This window comes from Sycon ciliatum, chromosome 11 (assembly GCF_964019385.1).
Source record: "Sycon ciliatum chromosome 11, ocSycCili1.1, whole genome shotgun sequence".
Lineage (NCBI taxonomy): Eukaryota > Metazoa > Porifera > Calcarea > Leucosolenida > Sycettidae > Sycon > Sycon ciliatum.
In genome coordinates, this window is record NC_088653.1 from 15,600,615 (window position 1) to 15,614,276 (window position 13,662).

Consider the following 13,662-nt stretch of genomic DNA (forward strand, 5'->3'; position numbering starts at 1 on the left):
GAGAGCAGCATTTTAATTTTATTTTCAGTTAATTCAAACCACCCGTGTATCGAGCACCACATGAACAATCTAAAGAGACGCGGAATATTATAATAGAACTCACGGCATGATACACCGCACAAAGAAACAAAAAAGAAAGGAAAAATTGAGAAAAACAGAGAGCGAAACTGGCGTACGAGCCAGCCAGCGAGCTAAAGTCTTTATGTGTGAAGTCATGACAACAGTCCTACAGGCTACTACACTGGTGGAATCCTGATGATGACGAATACGGCCTACAAAGTACTAGTATACTGGCTGATGGTCATGTACTAGAGTCCTGCTCAATGAAATCCAGTCGCGAGAGTCAAACTGGCGCCGTGCACCTTTTTTCGCAGCCCAGTGTTCGCAGGTCTCGGGCTGCGCCGCAACGCCCCGACGCGTACCTGAGAAATTTCGACTGGATTTCATTGAGCAATACTGTACATGTGTGTGCATGTGCGGTACACCGGTGCCCAGAAACGTACTGTCGACATGAACCCACACCGAGCATTCTATTCTCAAAGAGGAACACACGCCACACTGTCCTAGAATGTCAGCTCACGACTGCAAGTACACGTAGCTGAAAATCAATTATTTATAAACACGCACATGCACCCACGCACACCTACACACACACACACACACACACACACACACACACACACACACACACACACACACGCGCGCGCGCGCGCGCGAGCTAATATTAACTAAGCAAAGCATGAATGGCAAATCCAGCATGGACGAACGCAAACACACAAAGCACGTGAACACACACAATATGCACACATGCGTATGCACGTGGACATACGGGCAAGGGCACATGGATATGCATGCAGGCACGTGGACACACATGTGGATGTTCACGTTGACACATACATACACACACCATTATGTAGTCCATCCTAACCCCTTGCTAGCACAGCCTGTCCGCTGGCATTGCTCGAGCTAGAGCAGTCACTCGCCGTCGAATGATGACGCGGCGGACTGGACGACGACAATTGTCTGCCGTCCGCCGTCTCCAGTGGCAACGGTGTGGTTGCCAGGGACGATGCAGCCGAGGAGTGCCGAGAGGATGCACTGAGCTGCTCCAGGCGGCGGACGGTGAGAACGGGAGTGGTGGGAGTGGCGGCACCACCACCACCGTTGTTGTCGAGTACAAAGCCAGACACCGCCGCAACACCGGCGCCGCTGTGCCGTGCGCTGTGGCGTTCCCTTGGCGACGTCACGTGACCGCCCGGCGTTGTCATGCCAACGGCAGAGCCGCCACCGCCGTCGGCAAGTGCCAGGGGAGACATGACCTTGCTGGAGCTGCGCTGGTAGGAGAGACGTACAAACGCGCCGTCACCTCCACCATCCGGCGAGGACTCCGCGGAACGGGAAACGGCGGCAGCACCAGCAGAGTTGGCGCCTCCGGGACTGTGCGGAGACAAAGTCGTCGCAGCCTTCGGCGACCCGTGGCTCTGTGCACTGTCACTGTGGTGATGGCTACTGATGCTGGCGTCGCCATCGGCGACCGGTTCAAACACGGGCGAGGTGCCGTCGTCCAGAGAGGTTTGCGACGGGGGAAGTCCCATCAGGGCCCTGGACGTCTCTGCGTGTCGCACCAAGCAGAAAGAAAAAACAACAGAAACAGCACCAGGAGGCTCACATAAAAGAACTATAGCAAGTATGAGCAGCAGCAGCGGCAGCAGCGGCAGCGATGGCTACGACCACAACGACGACAGCAACAGAAGCAAAAACAAAAACAGTCGCAGCTGCACCAGCGGCAACAACAACAGCACCAGCAGCACCAGCACCGGCCTCAGCACCACCATCACCACCATCACCCTCAGCACCACCACCAGCACCAGCAGCACCACCACCAGTAGCACCACCAGCAGCAGCAGCAGCAGCAGCAGCAGCACCACCACCACCACATCCACCAGCATCACCATCAGCATCACCACCAGCAACATCACCATACTGGCCAACCACAAAAATCCCAATCCCTTGACCAGACACTGTGAAGAATCCCTGGAATTTGCTCAAAATCCCAGGATGGCACAAAAACACCAGAGAAAGAGCTTTTCCCGCCAAAAAAACATTCGACGGCCCGGGATTCTGGACTATGCGTACAGCACAGTCCGATCAGTCGGCAGCGCCTACAACACCGTGCCTGTCGATACAGATCAGACAGGCTAGGATGGTCAGGTTTTGAAAGTGCCTTGCAGAGTTCGAAAGTGCGAGTGCACACCGTGCATATTTTTGAAAAAATCGGAACATTGGACAGGAGGCGAGTCACTGGAGTTTTCAGGAAAAACCAGCATCAGACAAAGATGTGACTTTCCTGAGGCTTGCCCGGGATTTCCCCGGGAAAAACCGGGAGGGTTGGCCTGTATGCACCACCACCGCCGCCCGCACCGCCGCCATCACCATGACCACCACCACCATACCAGCACCAGCACCGCCGCCATCATCATGACCACCACCAGCATCAGCACCAAACACCACCACTGGCACCAAACTTCAGCAACGCAAACAGAGACAGAAATATCAACAACAACAACACCGCCAACAATGGTGACACCAACAACAGCTATAGACAAGAAGAACAACAATAGACAAGACGGCTTCAAAGTTCAAACATACCTTGAGCAACACTTCTCCGGTGTGACATGTGTGCGCGCAATTCCTCCTTGGTGAACGGGGCTCCTGGATGATACACCAAAACACAGTACAGTATACACCGATAATAATGACGTCAGAACAAGGGTATCAAACAACGTATGCGTGTGTGTGTGTGTGTGTGTGTGTGTGTGTGTGCGTGTGTGTGTGTGCGTGTGTGTGTGCGTGCGTGTGTGTGTGCGTGTGTGTGTGTCTGTTTGACAGTGTTTGTATCTGTGTGTGTGTGTTTGGGAGGGGGGGGGGGGTATTATGCCTTCGTCTGTGCACCAGTACTAGCCCTTTCCCTAAGATGCTCGCCACTTTTTTCGCAACTTTTTTTTGTTTTGGAAGAAATCGCAACTTTCGCAACTTTCTTCATTTTTGCAAACTACTTCGCAACTTTTCGGCAACTGTTTGCATGGAAACGCCTTGGAGGAGACCATTGAAGTGTCTGTGATGCTCCGCTTCAACAAGAAGTGCTGAAACATTGCATCAAATTATCATGATGGGTGTACTTCTCATGTCACAGCACAGAACATGCTGCTATGTCATGAATGCTATGCAAAGGTTCAACAAAAAAGGACAATGACTCATTCCAAGTCTGTTCATTTTCCTAAATATATTTCACGCTGTGAACATATGCATTCATATGTACTTCCAAGTACGATTGACTTTGCTCAGGTAGTCGTGCTGTGCCAGCGTTTTCCATTTCCGCTTCTTTATTGGTTGTTTTTGGCATCATTATGCACAAGAACTGGCTCATTTTGAGTTGCGATATTAGCAACCTTTGAGCTTTTTCTGAAAATATGGATGCGATTTCAGCAACTTTCACTTATTGTGGCATGGTTGCGAAAAGCATACTTGGCGAAATATTTTGGCATCTTTGGGAAAGGGCTAGCCAGTACCTGCCTTAAAAGGATCAATCGGGAAGTGAAGGCAGGCACGGGAGCACAGACATAGGCATAATACCGCATTTCCCCGATTATAGGTCGCACTCGATTGTAAGTCACACCGACCCTCATTTTCAGGTCCATGTCATCATCGTTTTGATATATCCACTTCAGTAGTAAGTCATGCTATTCCCAGCAAGCCATGAACGGAGACCCCCTCGACTTAGGCCTCGGCCTTTGGGGAATCCATAAATAAATTAAATAAATAAAAAATGCTCCATTATAAGTCGCACCCCCTTTGTTGGCCATGAAGTAAGTGTAAAAAGGTGCGACTTATATTCGGGGAATTACGGTACATGTATGTCCCCCCCCCCCCCAACACACACACACAGACGCAAACACTGTAGTACGGGGGCCTGGGTTGAGAAATGTGAAGTTTCGTTTCCACCGAGAGCGCACAACAAAATATGTACTTTACCTTGTAGCCCTAGTCGTGTAGAGTCGCCTGATATATTTTTCACCCCTGGAATCGGGATGGAACGGTGTGGAATTGGCATTTGAAAGTTTCCCATGGGTTGCCATAGCAACCGCATAGCAACAGTATGGCAACAGCGTGTTTTTCATGTTATTTTCTTCCACAGAAGCTCCAAATTTGTTGAGGGGTACATACTATGTATGTATTCGTGTCAACTGGCACTACTACTAGTAAAACATACATGTACATGGAGTATCATGCACATCGTGCACTCTATTGTATCAATGCGAATAGTCATAATTATAGAGTGATGTACATGTACATGTACTACAGCATTGTGTACAGTACAGTTATCATATCAGAATACAGTGTACTGGTATGAAGGAAGCAGCTGACTATTTCACCACACGCAGAGATAAAGCATACTTTATTCTACTGGGTACTTGTACATGTACAATCATGACTTCCAGCACAGGAAGTCGGTCATAAGTATGTACAAAACATGTACATGCACATTGGTTACGATTCCAGCAGTCATGCGCATAAAAGTAGACAGAAGGCCAGTTTCGATGGCTCACAAGAACATGACATATATATTTCATCGATAATAATGTGTATAAGAGCATGGACATTACAGATGCTGTCATCAAGTTTGACTTCAAGTCGACTCCGGAGAACCACAGAGCGGAATTCTTGGGGTCTCTGCAACACGATGTCGACAGCCTTGGCATAAATTGCTTGATCCAGAACTACCATCGTGAATGGAAGATCAGCCTGCCTTGCCATGGTAATGGAGCGGCATAGTAGGGTATAGACAGTGAGGTTCTCTGTTGGCGATGCATTGATCACCGGACAGTAACCAATCTCCGACTTAGAAGGCACATTGTTCTTCGTCGCGAGAGAATTGAATGCTGTCCACGCGGGTATGCTCTGAGACTTGCCATCAGCTGCAGCTCCAATCTCAATGACTGCACGAGGCTCGCTGATCTGTCCATCTGGGCAGAACCGGGAGAGCTTCCAGACAAAGTCCATCAATGCAGCACCAGAGCGGGTGTCAGCAGCATAGGCGTATGATGATTCAGGCAGGCTGGTGGGAGGTGGATTTTGTCTTGCAGGCATTGCAAACACAGGCTGAATCTCCGGGACCTTTGTTAATGAGCGCTTTCGCTTTGACGTTGACAGTGTAGGCATAGAGATGGAAGTCGCTTCACTTGCTACCGATTCATCCTGCAGAGAAGGCTGTACAACGATACCATTTGTACAGTGCGTAGTCGTAAGTCCGCTCAGTGTCTCCTCGCAAAGGTCATTGTTATCTCACACGAAATGGTACGGCTTGCGAGTGTCGATGGCGGCAGGCAAGAAAGACTGATTGTGCTGATGGCGTGTAAAAGACTCTGCCAAGCAAGTCTCCAGCTCCAGTACCTGGCTGTAGCTACAGCAATAGCCAAGACGATTCAACATGGTAACTATCTGCTTACTGCGGCACAGGTGATGGATTGCCATGCCCAGCACAATGTGTTTCGGAGTGCGATAACCAGTGCCGCAAAACATAATATCCTGGCAGATGGCATGGACACGGCGTTGCAGAACACTCTCAAGAGACGGCAAGCGGCACGTCGAGAATTCGGCATCCTTGTCCAGGGTCCATGCAAGAAAATTAAAGAGCTTGTCAGGAATTAATCGTGCGCTATCCTCAGGAGACAGCCGTGCACCGCTCAGATCTTGCTTCGTGGACTTGACATGGTGCTCGATGGATTGGCGGAGGATGTTTGCTGCATGATATAAGACTCTCCATTCCTCACACTCATTGGTCCAGACATGGCTACTCTCCACTTTGGCAGACTCATCTTCAGACTAATCCTCAGACTCATCCCCAGACTCACTGCAATAAGGATCGGCGGGCACTAGGGGTTCATCTTCTGCAACTTCCTCCTTCAGCAGTGCAAACTGTCTGATCAAGTTGTCAGTCGAGCTAACAGCATACAGCAATTCAGGGGCGTTGCAGCGAGCTGGCCTGACAAACTTAACAACGCCATCAAACTCTTTCAAAATGATGCTCTTCAGTTTTCGATTTCTGACCTGAGCGCAGAAGTTGCCACTTTCCTTGTTACAGCAGGTCTGGAAGCTGGACTGGAGATCAGCAGAGGTCAGCAGTGCAGAATTGTCAAACAATTCTTGACGCACGACCTCAAGAAACTGGGCAACTACTTTTTCCTCCGAAGGAGCCTGTCCACCAATTCCCTGAGGTCGTCACCAGGATCCTCGACCTCCAATAGTCTTGTGTACTCTCGGAAGCAGTGCCGATGGTAGTGAACTTCACGTGCTATGAGGCAAGACAGAGAACCAATAGCTATTACAACAGCCTCGTCTTTCCGCAACTTAGCTGCGTCTAGCACTTTCTGGGCAGCGTTGTGTGACTGGCACTGCGAAGTTTTCTGATACTTGTGCTTCTTTCCCAGCTGAAATTTCTGACAGAATATGCACTCCTTTGGCCCTGGCTCTACAACTGGTACAGATAGACTTTTCCGAGTTGTTCGCTGGGGACAGTCTGCCTGTGACATCGACTTTCCAGAACCTCCCCACCCGAAAACAAACTACTTACTAGTATGCGTGAGAGTGCAAAAAGGCAAAAACGGAGAAGAAGCGCAAGTAGTACGTGATCGACACATCCGAGTTCACTTTTGAAACTTGACACTCCACGTGGACCGCGCTGAGCACGTGAGGTGTGAGACTAGACTCTGTACGCGTGTTTCGCGCAGCGCAGACTATGCTCAGTTCGCCGTACAATGGACGGGACAGTCCCGTGAGGAAAACTTACCGTTGCGTGACTGCTCGCGCTCGCGCGGTGAAGAAACTCAGCGCAAGAGACAAGCGGCAATGGCTGAACAGGTGCGAGAAAAGTTACTCGATGGAGGCCTTCCATTCGCATTTTGAAGCAATTTTTTGTGGATTCTGTGTTAGGAAGGCCACTGCTTTCATTATCTGCAGTCAAATTGTTGTGCGGACAAAGTGGAAACGAAAGTTTTTTCAGCCACATTTTTGATGCCTGGCCCCCGTACTACTGTTAAACAGACACCCGCACACACACACACACACACACACACACACACACACACACGCGCGCACTACTCACGTTCGATGTGCTTGGAGAGATCAAACGCGTAGCCCGGGAACGATCGCCGCTTCTGCCTGGGACTGAGGTCGGGAATTTTCAGCATGGCCGACGCCCCTGTCGCCAATGACGACGACGACGGCACTGCACAGTCCGTCGACTGCGGACGCAGTGGGCCGACGGACGCGACCAGAGCTGGGTTCGAGGTCAGCGGCGGGGTGCATATGACGTCGCGCGGCTCAAACAGGTACGACTCTAGCCGCTGACGCGCGACTTCGTCGACGTTCGGGTCTGGCGTGAACGTTCTGAACACGTTTGCGTCGCTCAGTCGCGGGCTGTTCTCGGTCATGTGGGCTGCTGGCGTGTACGGAGCCAAGCGTGGTTCGAATATACCTTCCATGTTCTGCAGGTGGAGGTCCTCGCACGAGCGACTGCCCTGTCTCACGTGACTAATCGCATGATAGCGACCGCTGCTACCGCCACCATCTACGTCCGTGCCGCTCCGTCGCTTGATGATATCTGGCGTTGAGGAGGCACTACGCGAGCCCGTAAAGGCGCCTCCGCCGCTGTGTCCCGAGCCCGCTCGTCGCACGGACGACAACTGCGGCAGACGCGGTGGCGTGACGAACGTGCGCAAACGACGTCTCAGGTCCGACAGCGACCGTCCGGATCCGCCAGGGCTCTCCGCGCCGCTGCGCCCGTCGTCTCGGTCCACTTCAACCAGATCTTGCTTGTCACCGCCAGGCTGCCAGAATGCACGCCCATCGCTCTCAGCGGTAGATGCTCCTGGCGATTCCGACAGGACCTGCATCTCCACTTCCTCCGTCGCTCCTGAAGTCGACATTACGCTGTCAACTTGGCCGCCAGCAGCAGGAGAGCTTGTCGACGCCGTCACGTTATGATCGCTGGAGGAACACAGCCGCACGCTGTGCTCCCTTGAGTGCGGGTGAAATTTTCTCGCCTTGCGTTGCTCTGAGCTGTTTTCCTCTACTACATCTGGGGCAGAAGCAGAAGAAGTAGCCGACGAAGTGCGCTCATCTGTCCGACCCAGTGCGCTCAAGGCGTGCTTTTCATGCCAGACTAGCAAGCACTCGCGATGGGCACGAAGTTGCGATGGGCAGCAGGGACAGCGTTCGCTTTCGGCTCGTTTATCCTGCTCGAGTTCATGCAGATGTTCCTGAAGCAGTTTGAGAAGGTCGCGGTAGCAGCAGAAGGTATCCGCTCTGTTCAACTTCATGCTGTTTAGTTCGTCCCCTTTCACATCATTTGCAAGCCTCCTTTGTAATCGGTACGGGTTTTCCGATAAATCACTCAATAAACCGCTAATAACACTTGACGAACTCGACTTAGCCTGCTCTTCCGAGCGTTTCACTGATTCCACGCCTTCCTGTTCGTGCAGCCGCGCGATTTGGTCGGCTAAACGTTCTAGCGAATATCGCTGAAAATCGGCCAGGTTCCAAGTACATGTTATGAGTGAATTAAGACCTGGAGTATTACAATCGCTAGTGTCGCTTCCGTCAGTACGAACGCGTGTCCGGCCGGCGCTTTCACCAGTACACGGCAGCCTAGTGCAGCGATGGCAGATGTCGCAGGCTGCGCCAAACACCCGAAGAGGTTTGGCGCTGGGCGTTTTGATCACCTGGCTCGACATTTTCCGCCGCCGAGACTTGATCGCTTCTCTCAGCACTTTCAGGATTGGATTCGTAGCGCTGCCGCCGCTGTTGCTGCTCGAGCCGCCATTGTCGTCGTGTCGTTCGCCCAGCACGGGCTCAGACTGCGCTGGGGTAGGATCTGTGTGCCAGAGAAAGCTGTCCCGCTCGGCGACAGATGTGTTCGTGCAAATCGGCTGATTCTCCATGATGAGATGTCGAGGGCACGCGGTAGGGATAGCGGATAGACCTCCAGCCGGGGTAGAGTGATCCTGGTGAGTCCCTCCACGAAAGCGGGGCTGTGAAATCGTACTTGAGCCTGACGCCGCAGACTAGTCGAGTAGGCAGACGGGATTCGCTCCACAGTCAGTGAACTGTTTGAGTTGACGAGTAGTTCTATCACCAAACACACCGCACCGCTTCTTTTGACTTCATGTGCGAGCTGCAAAATAAAAATGTGATCATAGCAAACCGTGAAATAGAGTCGACGGGACGGTCAGTAGCTGTTTCCTCCGATCGAGCATGCAGCCCATGTGGCAGATCAATGCAGAGGCGCTCGTAGCGCGCTTGAGCGGGCTTTTCCTCTTCGTTCCGCCAGCAGCTGACAGCAGTGGTCACGAAGACGTCGCTTTTATCGGTAGGTCTAGGTACGTCATTGACTGTTGTAGGTGCTAATGAAGTATTAGTTTGCACAGAGCACCCACGCCGCGGCTTCTACTGCCGTACTGGCACAGTTTTCAGTCGCCACCATGTAGATCTACCAGGGCTCCCTGGTCGTGAGCAAGACAGAACTCAGAAGTCACAACGAATCTTTCTCCCGATAAGTAATGCTGGCCTTCGTCTCGCCTGCACAAACGTCTTCTTGGACTTTGGCTAGATCGCGCTACCGCTGGCCCTCTGCTCCCTGCTATCCTAAACTAAAGGCAGTAAATCCGGTGCAGTCTGTTTGAAAAGTTGATCCTGATGACTGCGCAGACATGAATTCTCATAAAACAAAATAGAGCAGAGGCTTTCTTTGCCAGACGCATCTGTTGTAGAAATGCAGCGGAGCACTTCCGCCGAGCATGCAGTGACAGTGTAGTTCTGTTCCTTCGATCGCAATGAGTACGGCACTGGTAGGCGAGATCATGATGGTGCTACCACTGTCTGTTGGTGCGACTCTAGCAGTAGTGCATGGGGTTGATTCTGGACAAAATTAGTATCGTAATCGCTCGTATTGAACTTACACCAGCAGGACTATCTGCGAAAGCGAGACAGTTCTGCTGCCCAAGAGAGCACACGATTGTTCGACGTTCCGGCGCATCATGGTGTAACTGCAATGCAATTACTTGGTCATGCAGCTGCTGAGCGCTGTGCCTTTGTTTCCCGCTCGCTGGATTGGATAGAACCTCCGCTCGTCTCCGCTTCACTTCACATGGTCCGCATCAAAGAACCGCACTGTGACAAACGACAAGCTCAAACTGTGACGAAGATTCGGACAAGACCAGGTCAAGAGCCAAGACCCAAGTAAAAGGTCTAGAGCGGCGAGACCATCGGCATCACCAACCATGCATGCATGATCACTACTCACTAGTTCAACCGGCTTACCGACATCTGTCCCTCTCCTCGCCTCAGCCTCAGGCTCAGGGGCGTAACTACATGAGAAAAATAAGCCCAGGCTTGATATTCAACCCTAGCCTAGGCCATACTGCCTGTAAGGCTGTATCATGTATGTAGGCCCTAACTTACTTAGCCTAACTAGCCCTAAGCTTACGATAAGCCCGCCTTGCATGCATATTTTGTTCTGTTAGTGTTACCCAGGCTGTCATTAATAATTAATTTTTAGAGCGCGCGTTCATAATAATATTATGGTGAGGCGGGCTTATTCAGCTCCCCCCCCCCCCCCCCCCCCCCCGCTGAACTAGCCCTACCCTGGACCCCCCCCCCCCCCCCCCAGAATATACTCGTAAACCCTGGGCTGCGTTATACGGAGTTTTCCGTATTTTTCGACTTTGCCTCGTGAACCTGAGAGGATGTCGCCTTGGACATTGCGTCTCTTTTGTTTCTTTCTTGGCATTTTTTCTTCTGATTCTTCGTTCAGTGGAAGGTCCTAGCCGATCCTTCACCTTCTCGAAAATAACCAACAGTCAGAAAAGCAGTAGCAGCGTGAGTCGCACCCACTTTTTGAACCAAATTTCATCATACACGAACATTACCACTGCGTTGATGTGCGATTTGAAAAATAAAATGCGCACAGATAAAGCGGGATTCACAGAAGCTTTTTTGCGATGCGACACGCGATGCGACAGCCGCGAAACCGGGAAATCCCCAAATCGCAACCATCGCGGACCCCACGCAACTGCCGCAACAGGGCCATCGCAGGCCATCGCAGAAGTTGAGCTTGGCTCAACTTTTGCGATGCGATGCGATGCGACAAACGATTTGGCGTACGATTTTGACCTTTTCTACAGCAAAGTTGTACAAAGGTTCAAGAGTTGCCTATAAATTTGTACAAGTTGTATCAAACCGCGCGAATATCATGGTGACGTAGCCAAATCAGCAAGATGTTGTCGCAGCACTGACTTCTTCTGTGAATGGTATTTCGCGAGTTCGCATCGCGTGTCGCATCGCAAAAAAGCTTCTGTGAATCCCGCTTTAGAACTCGCAGTCACTCACCTGAACTCAGCCCCGCAAACGGTTGAAAAATAAGCGGCGGCTTAGCCCAAGGCAAATACATGTAAGCCCGGGCTTATTTTTCTCATGTAACCCATGGTAAACGGCCTCTCAGTCCTGTTCGGACGAGTGACGGCAAGTGCGAAAATGTTCACGTGACAAGGATCGATGAGTGGATACGGACTCCAGTGCAAACATGTTTCTTTCCTACGTTTTTTGTTGGCTCGATTGACCACACATGTATAAAATTATTCGTCTGAAGTTCCATAATAATTCATAGTACAGTCAGGCCTTGCATAACCGCACACATCCGTTTTCCACAAAAATATCCGGATAGGCGAGGGAAACGGATAATCGAACACACAATGTACATATATGTATGCATGCCAGATGCTGTAGATCGGTAACCAACGATTTTCTTCCAGGATTGCGGGGGATCCGGATAAAAGAGGACCGGATAAGCGAGGTCAGACTGTACATGACTCTATACAGTATAGTATGTGGGAGACTCCATTGTTTTTTTCAGTTGTGATCAGACGAGTCCGGCAGATACCCTATAACCAAGAGTACATAACCCCCCCCCCCCCAGAGTGTGCAACGCCTGATCCAGCTCTGCATAGGGTCTTGGTCGAGCGTATACGCGTAATCGGATCTCCTGATGTCATGCGTACACTCCACACCAGCGCAAGGCCGGTCCGAGGCAGGGCACCGTTGTTTTTGATCCGAGAGTACCCGGGTTCCCCTTAGATGTGTACAGTATTATGACGCAAAGATCCGATTACGCTCGACCAAGACCCTATGCAGAGCTGGATCAGGCGTTGCACACTCTGGGGGGTTATGTACTCTTGCTATACTCGAACACACATACTGTATGTATGCATGACGTATGCTGTAGATCGGTAACCAACAATTTACTTCCGGATGGCGGGGGATCCGGATAAAAGAGGACCGGATGAGCGACGTCTGACTGTACAACAAAGAGAACGTAAACGCTAGGGTCAGATCCAGTGGTACCAAGAGTACATAACCGTACTCTTGGTGGTATATATATGTACTCTACGTAAAAGATTAAATTTTATTAATTTAATTAAAAGAGGCTTTTAATACATTAAAAAAAACAAAAACATGTATGACTGTACTCTTGATGTACTATACTAGTAAGCAAGAGCACAAGCATGCAGTCATGCTGCTGAAAGTAACATGCATGATGCGGTATATACATGTACATGTAGTAACACGATTATAACCTAACACTGGTTAAAAACCAGTATTGGATAAACCTTCGGTTATAGTTCACGCAACTGTTAGATTGACAGCATGAAACGAGGTGGAGGACACTGTGTTCGGAAACAGTGACCTTACTACAACCTTCCGCGGTTGGCAGAGCCCCGGTCCCTGCGGACCATTTGAACCATAATGGGTATCGCACCCGGTTCTGACCTTTAACGTAGTAACATGCATGATGCGGTATATACATTATGAAAATTTCGTCCATGGATCATAAGAGTGTATAGAAAAGCTGGACAAATCGATATTCGTCCTACATTTAATTTAGTCCAAATGCTCCTTGGACGAAAAAGACGAAATTAAATTCCAGACGAATATTTCTGCTTATACAGTATAGTAACATGAAGAGCCATAACCCCGGGGGGGGGGGGGGGGGGAGGGGGGGGGTTATGTACTCTTGGTAACATGCATGATGCGGTTTAGTGGTATAGTGCAGCACGTGGTCACCGTGTTGACCAGACACTGACAGCTACAGGCACGCACACACGCACACACAGTCACACACCAACCTCAGGCCTCAGACCCGCCCATCACTTCCCACGATGATGGCGAACAACTATGTTAGACATACAGCAACGTGTGCTGGGATTACACACTTCAACAGCTTTCAAGGCTGCATAATGAGACCACCACTAAGTTTAGCCTGACACTTACACACACACACACACGCGCGCGCGTCCACGCATACACACACACATGCACCATGGACACACACACACTACATTTTCACCCCGAAAAAGATGGAATTTCGAAAAACTAATTGTGAACCTTGACATAATTGTATTGTAACTGCACATTCTCACAGGTTGTGTGATCTTGATAACATTAATTAAATAACAACAAACCATGCAGCTGCATTATGCGAAATATCCGACACAAAGTACGAAGCTGGCGTTCTGGACATCACAGCATTTTGCACTTGAGTACGCCCGG

The 13,662-nt window shown here is 50.4% G+C and overlaps 1 protein-coding gene across 1 annotated transcript; it reads right to left on the reverse strand.

Moving 5' to 3' along the window:
- On the reverse strand, window positions 1-9,385 carry LOC135827458 (uncharacterized). The gene is made up of 3 exons (XM_065339951.1): window positions 7,163-9,385; window positions 2,650-2,712; window positions 1-1,612 (listed from the first exon to the last, which is right to left on the reverse strand). The coding sequence occupies exons 1-3, from the start codon at window positions 8,997-8,999 to the stop codon at window positions 924-926; spliced, it is 2,589 nt and encodes an 862-aa protein (XP_065196023.1). The 5' UTR covers window positions 9,000-9,385; the 3' UTR covers window positions 1-923.
- Between the last annotated feature and the right edge of the window lie 4,277 nt (window positions 9,386-13,662).

Coding starts and splice junctions, on each gene's coding strand:
- LOC135827458 (XM_065339951.1), bottom strand. CDS start 8,999: ATGGAGAATCAGCCGATTTGCACGAACACATCTGTCGCCGAGCGGGAC. Junction 2,713..7,162: donor TCTCTCCAAGCACATCGAAC/GTGAGTAGTGCG, acceptor TGTATCATCCAG/GAGCCCCGTTCACCAAGGAG. Junction 1,613..2,649: donor CCGGAGAAGTGTTGCTCAAG/GTATGTTTGAAC, acceptor TGCGACACGCAG/AGACGTCCAGGGCCCTGATG.